Below are 19,897 nucleotides of genomic sequence, written 5' to 3'. Positions count from 1 at the left end.
TCAGTACTGACCTGCAGGTGCTGGTGCCCACGGGTTAGTACTTGTGGCGGGTTGTGTGTGTTAATTTGTGGGATCGAGTCCAACCGATAGCTCAATGGTCTGGATTCGAACTAGTACGCGCGCTATGGCTCTCGTTACCAGCTGCACCACTCAACCTATATCACAAACGGCTCAGGTTTAATCTAGGGGAGATCAAGAATTGCCTTAGGGTCCCTTATAACTTAAGTGTATTAATAACAAGTGAGTCAAGACAATAGTAACGCCCAATGCACTAATAACAATTCTATACATAAAGTTTAATTAGATTGTTACAGGAAAAGATAGAAGAATAAGTATTTATTTGATATCAGGAAGAATAGCTCTAATTGAGTGGATCTAATCTATTATATATTTATTTGTTTGCTTTGATATAATCATATATGTCCGTGGAAAATACATTTGAAAATGGTATAAGCCCGTTTGGCTTATCTTTATCCCGTCGGCTTGCTTGACTGAGGCAAATGTATCAGCTAGTTCCAGGGTTGGCGCCTGCTTTGCAGAGTTTTCTGGACATCACAACAGTGTGTTGTAGTTAGGCTGACATCAGGGGTTTACCGCTGTTCAAGGACTGGGATGCAGGGATTCGGCACAACTGGGTGCTCCAACGACACGGAAAAGGACCAGGAAAATGGCCAGGAATCAGGATCAGGACAAGGATCAGGACAAGGACCTTCAATTTAAGAGTTAAAACAACAAGGTCTTAGAGCCAATCGAGTTTGTCTTTCGCCACCGAATCGTCCTTGAGCGACACATCATAATAGCCTTTATTTGCCGACAAAGGCAAGGAGAAGCAGTAACTTCATGATAATGGGAGTTAGTATATTGTTTAAACATCAACTGACAGTCGAGCTATCTTACATGATGAGAATTTAACAGGGTTGTGTCCCTGGTATTTCTTTATTTATTTTTATTAATTATAATTGAGGTTATGATGTGTGGCCGGCGATTGGCGGTGGGGTACAGACATTCAAGCAATATGCATATTGAATATAAATGAAATAATAACATTGATCATAAACAACTGTTAACTATAGAATAAGATACATATAGATATAGTTTTGTACAGGTATTCCAACTTACGAACATCCATGGAATAGCACAATTAAAATATATACACAAACTATAATATTAATAATAGATTAAATTGAATTCACAGTAATATCTCGTTCAACTTTGAATGTTAACCAATAATTCATTTTACCTCCAGCCGAGATAGACAAACTTTTACAAGTTTGAAATTGGAGAGATAGCTCTTTTCTCGTGGGCTTCTTAGCGTGTGTGTGATAAGATTCCTAGATGAATTTGGTTTTATGAAATGGAAAAGAGCGTCTGAATTATGGGAATAGCCAATCCGAAGAATCTTCCTGTTTTAGATAGCCAATGATATCCAGATGCTTTGGTAAGAAAGAATAACGGAGAATTGCCGGAGAGACAAGAACAGTAATTGCAATTAAGCGACTCTTGAACGAGACAAGGACCTCAGGGCATATGCACGATGGCGACTTGTTTGGAAAAGGTAATTAGCAGGTGGCATGAATACAATGGGCAGACAATTTGAACAGGTAAATAAGCCTTAAGCTGAAAGTGAATGTTCCGTTATACAATGGAAATGTTTCCCACCTAACGACCAGAATTTCCGTTAGAAAGATTTGGAGCTTTATTGGAGAAAGGCTGTCCATGTTTTGATTATCTTACTTGAGGTGTTAATCTGCCTTGGCAAATATATATGTCTCGTCCACTAGGTTTGAAGTGGTTTTGAACCGAGACGCTGACGAATGATAAAGAAACACACAGTGAAAGAAAATCGTTCGTCACATTCTCCCCCTCTTGAAAAATCTCCTTGTGAGATTAAAATTAAGTCTAGTTTAAAATCATCTGAGAAACGTGGACAATAAGATAGTACTGCAGGTACAGTTATGTTGTTGTGACGTCATCGGATAAGAGATGAACGATTGTCGGGTCATTGAGGTCAGGTTATAGCAAAGTAGAGGTTATTCCTATTTTGCTTGCGGCAGTCCTCGTAATGTAAGGTGTGTTGGGGTCAGGTAAGCGCAGCACGGTTTGTGACGTCAGAGTCCTTTTTATAGCGCAGAAATTGTCCTCGCAGTGTGAAGCGTTCCTGGTTTGTCCAACATTTTTAAATTCAGGAGTTATTGTTTCTCTCTGATTTCGTTGCTTGGCAAAATTATGATTCCTTATCTTGGCATCATTTTGATTTCTTTTCTTGGTATCGTGTTGATTCCATATCTTTGATACATTTGGATTCCGTTTCTTGGCCTCATTTTGATCCAGATTGTATGAAACATTTTTGCTGCGTTTCCTGGTATCATTCTGACTCCAATTTCGTGAAACCTTGTGAGTCCATTTCCATGTATCATCTTGATTCCATCGCTTGAGATCATTTTTATTCCGTCTCTTTGTGCGTGAATAATGTCTCATGATGTTTGCGCCCGTGTATTGAACGGGAGTGTTTACAGTCCTAATCGAACCTAAGGTTACTGGAGCTGTGCTTGTTTGATCTGGTTTCCATTGGCATTTTTGACATGACTTTATATGGCTCTTGATGTCATCCGAAATACCAGGCCAGAAATAGTGGGCTGAGATGCGCTCCGTTGTGGCAGCGATTCCCACATGTCCTTTGAAAGGTATGTTGTGTCCCATGTCTAGAATCTGTCGGCGATGTGTAAGGACACGAGCTGATGGCGTTTTTTGCCAGAGACTCTGTATAACAACTCATGTTGTATTATGAATTCTCCCTTTTTATTTTTGTCACTAGCTTCCGTCAGTTTGGCGAAGTAGCGCGAGAGAGTCGTGTCCTCGGTCTGTGCCTTCTTCATTTCCTTTGGTCCAGGATTTTGTGATAACGGCGGCATATTCCGTTGATCCTGTGCTCTTGTCCTTATGTGACAGGCATGAAATGGGTGTTTGGGCGTTCCGAGAAATACGTATTTGCATCCAAGGATGAGAGGGTGAGTAGGAGCATCTAGTACAGCTGCAGGTATAGTTCCTACTACGTATGGAGATGATATCTCGACATTAGCTATCGGAAGTGGCAGAGATGGGCTGTCTGTAGTGGCGCATTGAATCTCGATAATCTCGCCTGTGAATTGGTCCGGCCGAACCAAGTCTCGTGCTACAACCGCGTGATAGTCTAATCCCGTGTCGTAGAGAACGGTCACATTCCGTCCATTTACTTTGACTGTGTCAATGACTGGAGGGTGATTCGAAGATTCTTTTGTTTTATGAAGTGGGTGGTTCCCAACTGTGCGGCCTACGTTTACACTGACAGGTTTTCCCTTTTGAGGACCGTTACGTTTGTTGTCGCGACGGCATTCCTCTGTCAAATGTCCCTTCATATTACAGTTCTTGCAGTATACGTGTTGTTTGTGTTGTGTTGTGTTACTTCTTTCGTATTGGTTATTGTTATTCTTCTTTTCATATGGTGGTGGAGATGTAGCTCTATCTTCATATGAGGTGGGCGGTTTCTGAATCTGGTGTTGTCTCTTTTCGGTGAGGTGATTTTCTTGCGCTGTCGCAAACCGGTCAGCACATGTTACTATATCGTCCAGTTTATGAGCGCCTTGCTCATCGACAAAACGACGGACATCCAGGGGCATTGCATCTCTCAGCTGTTCCACCATGATAAGCTGGTTTAATCCCTCATAGGTGTCTGGGTTGCCAGATAGTTTCAACCATTGTTGGAGGCTGAGTTGTAGGTGATCTGCCAACTGGTGGTATGTTTCATGTCTGTCCTTCTTTAATGTTCGGAATCTTCTACGATATGATTCTGCGCTGACATCAAAGTGTCTCAATAGGGATGACTTTAACTCCTGAAAGTTATTTTTGTTGTCCTGTGTCAGGCGAGTATATACATCATAGGCTTTGCCCTTGAGATGCTGAGACGCTTTGAGTGCCCATTTATCCTCCGGAAGATCATATGAGATCGCTAACTCCTGGAATCGCGTTAACCATTGATCAATCCCTTCAATGTGTGGGTTGAAAGTTTCTACTGGGAACGACATTACTTTATCAATGCTCCCATTACCCTGACTAGATGGAATGGGGCTATGGGTAGAGAGTCTGTTTTCTGCCATGTCTCTTGTTAAAGACATTTCAATTTCCTTTTGGCGGGTACGCTCTCTCTCTGTCTCCAGATCCATTTCCAGCTCCTTGTTTCTGAGCTCTTTCAAAGAATATTCATGTTCATGTTTCCTCTTTTCCTCTCCTTCCAGTCTGGCAATCTCCCTTCTGCGTTCTCCGTCACGTAGGCGGATAACTGTTCACCTGATAGGCCTAATTCTTTTCCTAACTGGATAAACTCGCGTCTTATTGTAACACCAGTAGCCATGGCTGATTAATTACAGATTGAACAACTGCAGAAGGTGAATGAGAATGATGCGATAGATGGAATTGAACCAGAAAGAGTAGGGCAGAAAGCAGACGAATGGAACTTTGCCAGTAAGGGTTAAATATGAATGAAGAATTCTGAAGCACAGATAATGAATGATAGTGAAGTAAGTGACAACACGCTGTTGAAAAGTGCTAGGTTTCGCTAGCCAAATTTCAATATATGACACACACAGTGACCCAGTACTTAGAAAGAGTAGTTATTGCCTGGGGCTTAATTTGGCGTGCTCGTGTCAATAGAGAGATAATACTATTTACCGTTACACGTGTAAACAACAACTTGCAAGATGACCTAACTTGAAGTTAGAGTGACTGTAATTTTTAATTAAGATTTGTTTAACTTAATTTTTGAAGGGGGGGGGGGGGTGCTCTCGGAAGGGGGGGGGGGTATTCTCGGCTGAAGGTCCAGAATTTATGGCAACAATGGCATAAAAAAAGTGGCAATGAAATAACAATTTATGTTTTGTAAACTGCTTTAAAATTACGTTGCCTAACTATGCATAATTAAATTAACATGGTTGTCATAATCATAATCATAAATCAGTGTTAGTAAACTAATTATAGATTAGTGAAAATATAGAAAAATGGGCATGTTCCAATTTCAAATGTAACCACAGTGACTTTTCAATAATAAATAAGATTTCTTCCCTATGATATTTGTAATTAATTAATCAAATGATTTATTGATTGGTTTGATTTAAGGTAGATATATTTACGAGCCCCCAATGTAATAGAATGCTATTGTTAAATTGAGATAGTAGCAGAAGTAAATAATGGGTGTTTAAATATTATATCTAAATTAATGACTCACATATTATATTATATTAAAGATTCATAATCCCGGACGAGCCTACCATTTTTGTGGCGGGTTGTGTGTGTTAATTTGTGGGATCGAGTCCAACCGATAGCTCAATGGTCTGGATTCGAACTAGTACGCGCGCTATGGCTCTCGTTACCAGCTGCACCACTCAACCTATATCACAAACGGCTCAGGTTTAATCTAGGGGAGATCAAGAATTGCCTTAGGGTCCCTTATAACTTAAGTGTATTAATAACAAGTGAGTCAAGACAATAGTAACGCCCAATGCACTAATAACAATTCTATACATAAAGTTTAATTAGATTGTTACAGGAAAAGATAGAAGAATAAGTATTTATTTGATATCAGGAAGAATAGCTCTAATTGAGGGATCTAATCTATTATATATTTATTTGTTTGCTTTGATATAATCATATATGTCCGTGGAAAATACATTTGAAAATGGTATAAGCCCGTTTGGCTTATCTTTATCCGTCGGCTTGCTTGACTGAGGCAAATGTATCAGCTAGTTCCAGGGTTGGCGCCTGCTTTGCAGAGTTTTCTGGACATCACAACAGTGTGTTGTAGTTAGGCTGACATCAGGGGTTTACCGCTGTTCAAGGACTGGGATGCAGGGATTCGGCACAACTGGGTGCTCCAACGACACGGAAAAGGACCAGGAAAATGGCCAGGAATCAGGATCAGGACAAGGATCAGGACAAGGACCTTCAATTTAAGAGTTAAAACAACAAGGTCTTAGAGCCAATCGAGTTTGTCTTTCGCCACCGAATCGTCCTTGAGCGACACATCATAATAGCCTTTATTTGCCGACAAAGGCAAGGAGAAGCAGTAACTTCATGATAATGGGAGTTAGTATATTGTTTAAACATCAACTGACAGTCGAGCTATCTTACATGATGAGAATTTAACAGGGTTGTGTCCCTGGTATTTCTTTATTTATTTTTATTAATTATAATTGAGGTTATGATGTGTGGCCGGCGATTGGCGGTGGGGTACAGACATTCAAGCAATATGCATATTGAATATAAATGAAATTAATAACATTGATCATAAACAACTGTTAACTATAGAATAAGATACATATAGATATAGTTTTGTACAGGTATTCCAACTTACGAACATCCATGGAATAGCACAATTAAAATATATACACAAACTATAATATTAATAATAGATTAAATTGAATTCACAGTAATATCTCGTTCAACTTTGAATGTTAACCAATAATTCATTTTACCTCCAGCCGAGATAGACAAACTTTTACAAGTTTGAAATTGGAGAGATAGCTCTTTTCTCGTGGGCTTCTTAGCGTGTGTGTGATAAGATTCCTAGATGAATTTGGTTTTATGAAATGGAAAAGAGCGTCTGAATTATGGGAATAGCCAATCCGAAGAATCTTCCTGTTTTAGATAGCCAATGATATCCAGATGCTTTGGTAAGAAAGAATAACGGAGAATTGCCGGAGAGACAAGAACAGTAATTGCAATTAAGCGACTCTTGAACGAGACAAGGACCTCAGGGCATATGCACGATGGCGACTTGTTTGGAAAAGGTAATTAGCAGGTGGCATGAATACAATGGGCAGACAATTTGAACAGGTAAATAAGCCTTAAGCTGAAAGTGAATGTTCCGTTATACAATGGAAATGTTTCCCACCTAACGACCAGAATTTCCGTTAGAAAGATTTGGAGCTTTATTGGAGAAAGGCTGTCCATGTTTTGATTATCTTACTTGAGGTGTTAATCTGCCTTGGCAAATATATATGTCTCGTCCACTAGGTTTGAAGTGGTTTTGAACCGAGACGCTGACGAATGATAAAGAAACACGCAGTGAAAGAAAATCGCTCGTCACAGTACTGACCAATAGCCCCGGTGTTGCGGAGTGGCTATTGGTCAGTACTGAGCGCTGGGTTCGTGGTTTTTTCGTCTAAATATTTTTAATTCAACCATCTTTTTTTTTCTTTTTCTAGTGGGGCACCGTCCATTGTGTGCTTGACATCCCTCTGGACATTGGAGGGCTGGATTGCTTCCATTATCAGGCCTCTTTCTCTAGGCGTTGTTGTCAGCGTTCCTGACACTATGTGCATGGACTCGCGAGGTTTCACATATACCTTCTCAACGTTCTTGCTTCTACCCCACACTAGAAAGCAATACTCCGCAGTGGAATAGCATAGTACCAGGGTGGACATCCTCAGGAGTGCTTGACTAGCACCCCAGGTTGATCCCGCTAGTTTCCTCAGAAGACTGTTGCATTTCTCTATCTTCCGGGCAGTTCCTTCGAGATGCACTTAACTCACTCAACCCTAGAGATTTTTGCTACTTTTCAAAATTGGAATAAAAATGTATTAAAAATGAGCATGTGCCTAGATAGTTTTATTCAGTTACCATTAATATGTAAAAATTAAAAACATTAGCTTTGATACTTCGCCTATAATTTATCTCAGAAAAATGTAATAAATAGTTTTGGGGTAAAAGTAATCCGGGTAAACGACGTATATAGTCGGTGTAGGGTTGAGTGAGTTAACAGGTAATGGCTGTGGTCCAGCATTATCCCCAGATATTTCGGATTCAGTTTGTATGGGAGAAGCCGGTCCCTGACGAGGACGTTCAGTTTACGGGTGTGCCAGTCACTGCATAGGTGAAATGCAGTGGCCATGGTTTTCGAAGTGTTCATCTTCAGGTATCACTTGTCTAAGTAGGATTTGAGTCTGGTGACGTCCTCGCTGAGTACACTCTCAAGACGGGTCAACACTTTACTTTGAGTAATGAGCGCCCAGTCGTCCGCGTATCCCACCCCAAGGAGGAAGAGTTCGACATATAGCTAATGTAGACATTAAACAGCGTTAGCACCAAAATAGATCCCTGAGGGACCCCATTCTTCAATTTTCTGACTTTACTCGTAGTGTCTCCAGAGGGCGATGTGGCATTGTCTTTCCCCTAAGATTGAAGAGAACAACTTCAAGGTCTTTTTGCACCTTATGATCTTTGCAAGTTTGAGCATTAACCCTTCACCCCAGACTGTATCGTACACCTCCGATAAGTCTATAAATACAGCACCAGTTGCCATTCTGCTTGTGTGTTTCTTGTCAATTGCTAATTACTTGGATTGTTGTGACATATTAAATTTCTTAAACTTTGGAAAACCGAAGTTTCCTAAATAAGATCATTTTGGTGTTAAACTCAATTTTCTCCCTCCAGTTCATTCTTTCTGACAAACCTATGTGATGCCAGATTGATGTAAATTGAAAAGCATTGGGAATGTGCATATCTGCCAATCCTTCTGCTTTTGGTGGAATTATTTCAATTTCCATTCTTTATTCCACCATTGTCTCTAAAATTCCGATTTTTTTCAATAAATGATGATAATGGTAATAAACAAAAAGGAGAGAGAAGGGGGGGGGGGGGTAATTTTCTTCTTTTTAAAAAAAAAATGCTTGCCAAAAGGGAGCTAAGTAGGAAAATTCATTGCACTCATTTCCCCCCTTCCCCATTCCATTACCTAACACATGTGACGTGTAGTTTTACCAGCTATGCCAGAGTACTGTCTTTATGTGTTTGGTGTGGCACAGTTGGTGGGAAATTTTGATACATTGATTAGAAATTCCTATTTTTTTTTTTTTTTGGTCTTAAATTCCTATTTTCTGACGTTCTGATTCCACTTTTGGAATGTGAAGGATTGGCAGGTCTGAATATGACAATAAAACAGGTTAAACTGCTGTAATATAATTGTCCCTGACCAACAGCAATACTTAACATGTAGAACAAGACATGGTACCTGTTAGGCAATATTACAATTTTTTTCTGACAGAGACAACCCTGTTAACGGCCGGTACTCATTTTACACCTAAGTATGGTGAGAGAATGTGAGTAAAGATCATTTTCCAAGGACTCAACTACGCAATAAGTCAGTGAATGTGGTTACTTTTACTCACAAACTGATATATTATGGTCACCACACCAATCTTAAAGTAGTCTTAAGTATCTTTGTAAAGTATATTTTCATTTCATTTTCTTTGCATTTCAGAATGTGATGGCATGTTTTATACTTCTTGTGATCTTGTTTTGTGCCAGATGTATACAGGTAATATTGAAAATTTACACCATAAAAGTTAGTTCAGTTGACTTTTAATCACTGTGTTAACCTTTCCACTGCAAGACTGATTGTTAAAAATTTTTAAAAACGTAATTTCTTCCTTTGTTTAATTTGTACAAATATAACTGCAGGGAAATTTTCATTTCTTTCTTTGTTTACTTTTTACAAACATAACTGCAGGCCGAACATTTTTTAAATTTCATCAAGAGAGCAGTAACATTGATAAAAGTTGAAAACAGTAGGGGCTGCCTGAAGCCTGTGATCGTGAAAATACTAACGAAAGAGTGAAAATGGAGAGGCTTCGTTAGTACCGATAAAAGTTGTAAGACTGCCACTTCTCTCTTTGTGAAGCCAATGAGACGTGATGCTTAAGTAAAATTGAACATGACTTTGAAAGTGGTGCAGCTAGTTAGGGTAATACAAAAAAAAACCCATTTTAAATAGAGCTTTTTATATTGCGCAATATCCACTAAACATGCTCAAAGCACTTAACAAGGGGTCCCTGACCAACAGCAACATGTAACATGTAGAACAAGACATGGTGCCTGTTAAGCGATATTACAATTTTTTTCGGACAGAGACAACCCTGTTAACGGCCAGGTACTCATTTTACACCTAAGTGTGGTGAGAGAATGTGAGTGAAGAGCGTTTTCCAAGGACTCAACTACGCAAGAAGTCAGTGAATGCGGTTACTTTTACTCATAAACTGATATATTATGGTCACTACACCAATCCTAAAGTAGTCTTATGTATTGTAAAAGGATATTTTATATAAATGAGGGTGAAAATTAATGCCTTGGATTTCAACAGATTCTTTCAGCATGTGGCTATGTGGTCTAGTGGTATCACACTCGCTTTCAGATCAGAAAGTCCTGAGTTCGAGCCTTGCTCGGCACATAGTTGAGTCCTTGGAAAAGACTCTTAACTCACATTCTTTCACCGTACTCAGGTGTAAAATTAGTACCTACCTGGCTGTTAACAGTGTTGTCTCTGTCCAAAAAAATTTGTAATATCGCCTAACAGGCTTCATGTCTCATGCTACATGCTAAGCATTGCTGTTGGCCAGGGACCCCTTGTAAAGTGCTTTAAGTACGTTTAGTGGATATTGCATTATATAAAAAGCTCAATTTTTAAAAATTTATTTATTCATTTTTTTTTGTTTTCCCTAATTTTTTTTTTTTTTTTTCAACAAAATAAAAAAACAACACATTTTTGGTGAGCTGCCTTTAGGCTGGTCTGGCTGGGCGTGAATCTCTCTTTCCTAACCTTCCCCCCAAACTGTCTGTAAGATATCAGATAAGATATCAACATTGCATATACTGTGTTTTATAGAAACAACGGCAGTACGCTTGTGTGTGTGAATGAGTATGTTTCAGCCAAAGTAATTTGTAATTTAAGCGCTTAGAGTCTGATGTCTCGGAGTTATAACGCTATATAAGTTTTCAGCATTATTATTATTATTATTATTATTATTATAACATGAGTTTTTTTTGGCTTTTTTACTTTTTTTTTTTTTTTTTTTTGTCACCAGAGAAGTTCACATTGGAAGACCGAGATGTCTCTCTTTAAGGCTGGAGAAAAAGTTTGCCCTCTTAATGCAAAAGTAGGTGTCGTCTTGCAGTCATTAATGTGATAAATAACAATGTGAAATTGAATGTAAGCTACAATTTAATTACAAAAAAAAAACAAAAAACAGATCAAATGAACGTTTCAGTTTTCCCCTTTATCAACAAAACAGAATGAATGAGATAATGTGGTAGTGGCGTTGTTAAGATCTGATTTTTTTTGGGATGGTTTTTTTTCTTGTATTTTTCTTTCTTGCTTTGTCTGGCACCTTTCATATACACTTGTTCAGTTCTTAATGATACAAGCTCTACAATGCAGCATTAAGTTCTCATAACTATAAAGATGTTACAGTTTTTTTCGGACAGAGACAACGCTGTCAACGGTCAGGTACTAGTACTAATTTTACACCTGAGTGCGGTGAGAGAATGTGAGTAAAGAGCCTTTCGCAAGGACTCAACTATGCGCCGAGAGAGGCTCGAACCCAGGACCTTCCGACCCGAAAGCGAGTGTCATACCATAAGACCACATAACCGCACAAAGAATTTCTTCAAATTTTGTGATGTATAAAGGTAATCTGAAAGTCGGACATGTTGATTGTAACAAACGGGATGATTTTCCTATAGTTGGTAAGGTGAAGGTGTGTGGTCTTATGTTATGAGACCTGCCTTCGGATCGGAAGGTCCTGGGTTTGAGTCTCGCTTTGAGTGGTGCATATTTGAGTCCTTAGAAAAGGCTCTTTACTCACATTCTCTCACCGTACTCGGGTGTAAAATCTGTACCTGGCTTTTATCAGCATTGTCTGTGTCGAAAAAAAAAAAAATATTGTAATCTCGCCTAACTGACAGTGTGTCTCTTCCTACATTTTAAGTGTTGGCATTGGCTAGGGACTCTGTGTAAATCTCTTTGAGCACCTTTAGTGGATATTGCGCTATATAAATGCTCAGCGTGTTAATGTTAACAGTACTTATGATACCATTGTTCATTATCAGTAAATTTGGCCTCCTGCATATATAGAGAGGGCTGATGAATATGATTTTGATTCCATTCCAGGTCCATTACAATATTGCGAAACTCAATGGTGATATGGGCAATACAGATGTGGCTATACAGAGATATAGGCACGCCATAGAGTAAGATATGACTGGTATCTCACTCTCTCTTTTCTCTTTCTCTCTCTCTCTCTCTCTCTCTCTCTCTCTCTCTCTCTCTCTCTCTCTCTCTCTCTCTCTCTCTCAATCTGTCAATCTATTATACTCTTTCTATCAATGTGGATCTCTATTTTATTTATGATAAATTTTGTGCATTCCTCGGAAAACACGAAATATTCCTCCTTTTTGAAAATGTTTGACTTTATGTCCCATCCTACATGTTAAATGTTGCTGTTGACTAGGGACCCCTTGTAAAGCTCTTTGAGCACGTTTAGTGGATATTGCTCTATATAAAAGCTCAATTATTTTTTATTTTTTTTTAATACCGATGAGTAAATGGTTATTTATATTATTTATTTAATCAATACAAACACTTCATTAATCTGTTTCAGATTAAACCCTGTGTATGACCAGGCTATGAATAACCTGGCCAATATTTTGAAAGACCAAGGAAATCTTCTTGAATCGGAAAGTCTCTTGGATAAAGCTGTGGAAATCAAGTAAGATGTTCAAAGTTTAAAGTTCAAAATCTTTATATTTAATGTCAGCTACGTGGCATGAAGTAAAATATACGTTTTACATAATAATGAAAATACAGTCTTAAAACTAAGAAATATTGGGAATAACATTATAAAGAAGAATGGCTGATTTTCTTCTTCTTCTTCTTCTTCTTCTTCTTCTTCTTCTTCTTCTTCTTCTTCTTCTTCTTCTTCTTCTTCTTCTTCTTCTTCTTCTTCTTCTTCTTCTTCTGATTATTATTATTATTATTATTATTATTATTAATATTATTATTATTATTATTATTATTATTATTATTATTATTATTATTATTATTATTATCATCATAATCATCATCATCATCATCATCATCATCATCGGTATTATTATTATTATTATTATTATTATTATTATTATTATTATTATTATTATTACTATTATTATTATTATTATTATTACTATTATTATTATTATTATTATTATTATTATTATTATTATTACTATTATTATTATTTATTATTATTATTATTATTATTATTATTATTATTATTATTATTATTATTATTATTATTATTATTATTATTATTATTATTACCATTACTACTATTATTATTATTATTCTGCAGTCCCATTTTCTCAAGTGGTTGGATGAATAGAGGGATAACCAAGGCTGGACTAAAGAAATACCAGGAGAGTGAGGAGTCGTACTGGAAAGCCATTGGGATTCGACGGAACTACCCTGACTGCTACTACAATCTGGGCAATCTGGTAGGAATTCTCTTCGCTTAACTTACTTCTCCTTACCATGCATAGGGAAATTGTCACATTCGTGACTGTGATGTTTTGAATTTAATTATAAGACAGACACTGAAGATCAATCACAGACAGCCAGTTCTGGTGACTGGATGTTTATTTCTGGAGTTTTTAAGGGACATCACTCTACAATCAACAATACATGTATACCTTGTCATTCAAAGGACATAACTCAATAATAGTTAATACATACATACATAACACAGTTGTTTCCCTTGATATATTACATTCATGTTACTTTATTACAGTTACGATACAGCCAAAATTTTTCTCATTCACATCACAAAATTGGCACTTTGTGTTTTACAAGATTATGGGTAGCATGTATGTGCTACTTGCTTTTTTTGACTCAGTAAAATAGATGTTTTGTGTTGGATGGGTAGGTTGTAATATCGCCTAACAGACATCATGTCTCATTTTACATGTTAAGTGTTGCAGTTGGCTAGGGACCTCTTGTAAAGCGCTTTGATCACCTTTATCGGATATTGGATTATATAAATGCTTTAGTTTTATATATTTATTTTTAAAATTGTAACTTTAAACTTTAGATTTATCCTTACATAATACCATTGTGATATATAAGTGGCCACAAATAGTCACTGTATTTTCTCCAATTTGCTTGTAAACACAAAACAGTTACTGGAAATGAATCGTCACCAAGAGGCTCTAGACGCATTCCGTAATGCCACCATCTTGAAACCCACACATTGGAATTCATGGAACAATGCCATTATTCTGCTAGACAATAACGGTGAGTGAAAGTGAAAGAGACCATTTTTTAGCTTTAGCGGATACAATGAGTTATGGCAAGGCTGAGGTTCATTTCTTGTAAAATGCGTAGATTTAAAATTTCATGTTATATGTGTTTTTATTTAATGAACTGCTAAAATGAAATCCATGAAGTGAAATTTCATGTTATATGTGTTTTTATTTATTAACTGCTAAAATGAAATCCATGAATTGAAATTTCATGTTATATGTGTTTTCTTTTATTAACTGCTAAAATGAAATCCATGAATTGAAATTTCATATTATATGTGTTTTCTTTTATTAACTGCTAAAATGAAATCCATGAATTGAAATTTCATATTATATGTGTTTTCTTTTATTAACTGCTAAAATGAAATCCATGAATTGAAATTTCATGTTATATGTGTTTTCTTTTTATTAACTGCTAAAATGAAATCCATGAATTGAAATTTCATATTATATGTGTTTTCTTTTATTAACTGCTAAAATGAAATCCATGAATTGAAATTTCATGTTATATGTGTTTTCTTTTTATTAACTGCTAAAATGAAATCCATGAATATTCATATCTTGTTCTTAGTATGATTATTGTAATCAGGATGTCTGAGGTTCGATCCCCAGTCGAGGCAGGATGATTCTTTTCATGTATCTTTCTCTTAATTTTTGTTTAACACTGTTTCGTAAACACCTTTTAGGATGTTATTCTTATGCCAGTGCCTGCTCTCTAAATTTTTACTCCTATATAAATGGATTTTTTTTTTTTATCTTGTTTAGTAAGAGGTCTTAATAGGATCAGAGAACCGTTATATAAACTTAAATTGAAAAAGTTATTGATCTTTTAAAAAATCAAATAAAAAATAATAAATAAAATTCCCTTTATTCATCCCATAGGGGAAATTTGTCTCTAGGGTCTATTCCAAGGGAAGACTGGAATAATCCAGGCATCAGCCGCAGTGCAGTGCTGCAAATTGAGCTAGGGCGAGGTGACTTGCTCATGACCACACAATGTGGCGGGTTGTCAAACTCGGTACCTTTTGGGTACGAAGCAAAGACTGTACTGCTGAGCCACGCTGCCCCTGAATGAATGTAATATAATATAATAATTAATTTATACAGTGTGCGAAATCCTCAAAGTGCTCAAAGGGGCTACACATATAAATACAATGCAAAACACAAAGGGCAAATACTACCCTATTACTACTCAAAATATGTTTTTAAAAAGCCTGCCTGAATAGGAATGGTCTCAAAAGTTTCCTAAATTTACTTAGGTCTGGAGCTTCTTTGATTTCTTTATCTAATTTTATCCATACTTTCGGGGCACTGACAGGTAAATATGATCAAGCCATCAAGTTGGGCCTCGATGCACTCCGTGTTCTCCCTGACCATCCCAGTATCCTTTATTCCATGGGCAATGCATACGGCAAGACAAGTGACTACCCTAACAGTGAGAAAATGTTCCTGAGGGCTTTGAAGGGAGACTCTAAAAATGCTGCGCTTCTTCACAACTTGGGTATGGTTTTTATTGTCTTTTTAAAAATCTTATCATTTATTATTATTATCATCATCATTATTATTATTATTATTATTATTATTATTATTATTATTATTATTATTATTATTATTATTATTATTATTATTATTATTATTATTATTATTATATTATTCATATTGTTTTTATTACTATTATCATTATCATTAGTTATATTAATATAATTATTGTTATCATTCTTGTTTTTATAATTATTATTATTTCTAAAAGTCAACTAATTTTTCTGGTACGGCAGTGTTTGCTTTATCAGAATTCCACTGTATAGAAAAGCTCAGGTTTTTTATGTTTGATTTTTGATCAATCAATCATTTTCCCTCCACTGTGTTTCATCTTTACTCAGGTGTCCTTTACCACAGATGGAACAAACACAGTTTAGCATTGGAGTATTACCAAAAGGCTCATGAAATAAACCCAAACAATCCTGGCCTCATGGAGAATATGAACATGTTGAAACGACTGATGAACCAAGGGAGTTGAACAACAACCAGCTTTATTATGAATGTTTTACTAAGTCCTTTTTTCTTCTTGTGAGAGAGAGAGAGGAGAGAGAGAGAGAGAGAGAGAGAGAGAGAGAGAGAGAGAGAGAGAGAGAGAGAGAGAGAGAGAGAGATACAGAAACTGGGGGGTGGGGGGAATTTGAATATACTTATGTTTTTTAAATGCTATACCAAAGTGACAACCACATACTGCTTTAATTACTGACCATGTTTATTTTTATTGTTACCAAGTCATTTAAACTTAAAACGAGAGAGAGATAAATAGTATTAAGTTTCTCACGAAAGGTGAAATTTTCCCCCCGTGGTATCTTAAATTTTCAACATAAAGCCAAATAGCTGATACCTCAGTAAAAAAAAAAAAAAAAACTGTTTAATTCTCTCCATACCGACCATTTTCAGTATTTTCCCAAATAATGGCAGGCTTACCCAGCAGAAAAATGGATTTTTAAAGCTTAAACAATCTCACTACAAAACAACGTTATGTTCTTATTAATTAAACAAATATCATTCTTCAAAGTTTGTGATATAGATAAAAAATAAATCTGAATAAGAAAAATGTATTGTGGGTCGTAACAAATGTCAACTATATTGCTGTAGGTGGTAAGGAGAGAGTTAAACCAAAAGACTGTGACCTTGTGATATTTTCATTTTAGTCCAAAGAAATTCGTTTTAAAAAACCCAGTTCTCCTCAGTCATGAATATTACAGTTGTCTCCCTTCATTTCATTTTAATTTATGAAAAGGTATCTCTTTTTACTGGGCGACACAGTTCAAAGTATAGTGATTACTTAGCTCATGTGAGCTGCTTGAATGTAAAAATATAATTGAACAGAAAATAATAGCTACAAGTGAATATTTTGGTCTCAAAACCCTTCTACAGCCAAACAAAATAAAAAATCAATTAAACTGGTTAGTACTGACTTTATTCTTGGCTGAAGGAGGGTTTTTAGTCCAAAACATGTTTTCCGTTAGATTTTTGATCACAGATTAAAGGTCTTTTCACATGCAGGGCACACAGTCTGAGCTGAATCTCTTTCGAGGACAATTTTATCTTTTTTTTTGTTGTTGCAAATTTGGATGTGTAAACACTTAACGGGAAGTTTGGCAAATGTTGAAATGAAGGAGAATCGTGGGAAGTGGTCCCAGGTATAAGCTCTACCTGTGGTAATTCAGTTGTTCCTTCTTTTTCTTTTTTTTCCTTGGGCAGGATTATTAACACCCAATTTGCATAATTGTGACCCCTCGCTTCAAAATGGTATTATGTCGGGATGACTAAGATACTGAATATTGAATTTACAGCCAGAAATCTCAGACTTGGGTTGAGATTGTATGTTTTATTGAGGGCAATGATAATCGTATTTTAGAATCTTGAATAGCGATAATTTGTATTTTGACCAGTGTAACTTTAATTTGACTTTCTAGAATCTGGTTCATTCCGACGTAATACCGTTTCGACACAATGGGTCACATTTGGACAACTTGAGTGATTTCTGTTGACATTTTGTGTTGATCAAAATATAAGATTGACCATATATTGACTAAAATTCCTTCCACGAATACCTAAGTGACAATATCTCACGGTGATATACTATGAAAGGGCAACATTTTTATGGACCAATCTTCTCTCTTTTTGCTAATGCCGAAGGAGGGATTTGAGCCCGAAATATTCCAAAACTATTTTTTTAAAAATATCCTTCAATGAAATTCCTGTATCATTATCATCATCATTGTCGTCATCATCATCTTTATAATTATCATCATCATCATCATCAATCCATTTTGTATCTATTATCATTACAAAGATCTGACCAAAAAGCGTAATAAACTATTTTTATATTTAAATTGAAATCAGTTTTTACCGTCTGTTTCGATTTTTTTTTTTAAAGGCGGTTTATGACATCTGTGGAGGTCCTAATAACTCAGTTGGTAGAGCACTCGCTTCACAACGGCTATGTGGTCTTGTGGTATGACACTCACTTTCGGATCAGAAGGTCCTGGGTTCGAGCCTAGCTCGGCGCGTAGTTGAGTCCTTGGAGAAGGCTCTTTACTCACATTCTCTCACCGTACTCGGGTGTAAAATGAGTACCTGGCCGTTAACAGTGTTGTCTCTGTTCGAAAAAAAATGTAATATCGCCTAACAGGCGTCATGTCCCGTCCTAAATGTTAAATGTTGCTATTGACCAGGGACCTTTTAAAGCGCTTTGAGCACATTTAGTGGACATTGCGCTTTATAAAAGCTCAATTTTTTTTTTCACAACCAAAGGGACTCAGATCAACCCTGGGTGAAGTCAAGATTTCTTTTTAATAACCCCCTGTCCATCCAGCAATGATTGAGTAGCTGGGTCTGTTTGTTTGTTTTTAAGGGTTTTATGGCGCTTGGAACAGGTTCTCATTTTACATCTGAGTACGATGAGATAATGTGAGTAAAGTGTCTTTTCCAAGAGCTCAACTATGCTTTGTTTTTAAGGGTTTTATGGCGCTTGCAACACATTAAGGTCATATCAGCACCAGTAAAAAGGAAGAATATGGGATAGTAAAAAGTTATAGAATTACAATTAAAGCATCCAAGAATAAGGCAGACAAAGGGGAATTGGTTCAAATAGGGAACATATGTAGATTCTAAGAGCACGCACCAGTAAAAAGGAAGAAAATTGGATAGTAAAAACTTCTAGAATTACAATTAAAGTACCCAAGAAAAGGTAAGACAAAGAGAAATTGGTTCAAATAGGAAACAGATTTACAATGAAGAAAATATCATCTCCCAAAACTAACAATATATTTGACTGTTTTCCTCCCAGCCAGGGTATCCTGCCAGGGCCAAGACAAAACCCAAGTAATCTCATTCCAAGACAAAGACAGAAATCATGTTGGAAAACAGACATAGGGGGATAGAAGACATAGAATGTACCTCCCTGCCCAGTCAAAGCATTTTACATGATGTCCTAAGCTAGCAGCAACAATGAAAATGTAGTATGAAACTTGTCTGTTAGGGGATATTACAATTTTTCCTCCAACAGAGATAAAACTGTTAATAGCCAGGTACTCATTTTACATCTGAATACAATGAGATAATGTGAGTAAAGTGTCTTTTCCAAGAGCTCAACTATGCACTGCCCAGAATGGGACTTGAACCCCAGACCTTCAGGTCTATTATGGTAAACATCAATGATTTGGGTCAAACTAGTACTACTAGTGTTAGACAAATATGGCTCTCGAGTTTTTATATAGAGCAATATCCACTAAACATGCTCAAAGCGCTTTACAAACACTATCATAGTTAATTATACAGAAAGAACTGACCTGCCCAATTCTTGCTTCTCTTATATATATAAATATAATAAATATGATGTCACACAAACACATATACTCATACATTACACTACACACACACACACACACACACACACACAAACATACAAACAAACACACATACACAAGCACACATACTTACAGATAAAATAAGACAGAATCATATACAATTAAAATTACAATCTGTTGAATGCAATTTTTTTTAAATTAAAGAAAAAATAAAGTCTAAAAATCAATCTACAGAGTTTAATGCTGAGATTAGGGTATTACGAAACATAAACTGGATTTAAGGCTGAGGAAAAATAAAATAACTTAATATAAGGTATTTTAAAAATATTGTATCAATTCTGACAATCCATAAACACATTTTCCTAAAAGTGTAAGATATCAAAGGCCATAAATATAAATAA

The 19,897-nt window shown here is 36.3% G+C and overlaps 1 protein-coding gene across 3 annotated transcripts in view; it reads left to right on the top strand.

The window, feature by feature from the left end:
• The window catches only part of LOC144958193 (protein O-mannosyl-transferase TMTC4-like), a 32,906-nt gene extending 14,880 nt beyond the window's left edge, over positions 1-18,026 (top strand). For 2 of the 3 annotated variants that reach the window (XM_078889994.1, XM_078889993.1), the window contains exons 13-20: positions 9,290-9,346; positions 10,890-10,961; positions 11,975-12,054; positions 12,465-12,572; positions 13,197-13,338; positions 14,020-14,134; positions 15,461-15,643; positions 16,023-18,026. In XM_078889994.1, coding sequence (XP_078746120.1) covers positions 9,290-9,346; positions 10,890-10,961; positions 11,975-12,054; positions 12,465-12,572; positions 13,197-13,338; positions 14,020-14,134; positions 15,461-15,643; positions 16,023-16,159 — 894 coding nt within the window. In that variant the 3' untranslated portion in view covers positions 16,160-18,026. The remainder of the gene's footprint in view (positions 1-9,289; positions 9,347-10,889; positions 10,962-11,974; positions 12,055-12,464; positions 12,573-13,196; positions 13,339-14,019; positions 14,135-15,460; positions 15,644-16,022) is intronic. The other variant, XM_078889995.1, reaches the window with a different exon arrangement.
• Positions 18,027-19,897: the final 1,871 nt, after the last annotated feature.

Source organism: Berghia stephanieae, chromosome 12 (genome assembly GCF_034508935.2).
Source record: "Berghia stephanieae isolate SIO BIC M18660-M18661 chromosome 12, UCSD_Bste_1.3, whole genome shotgun sequence".
NCBI classification, from domain to species: domain Eukaryota; kingdom Metazoa; phylum Mollusca; class Gastropoda; order Nudibranchia; family Aeolidiidae; genus Berghia; species Berghia stephanieae.
The sequence above is the reverse complement of the archived record's forward strand: the minus strand, read 5'-3'. Positions and strand labels throughout refer to the sequence as shown.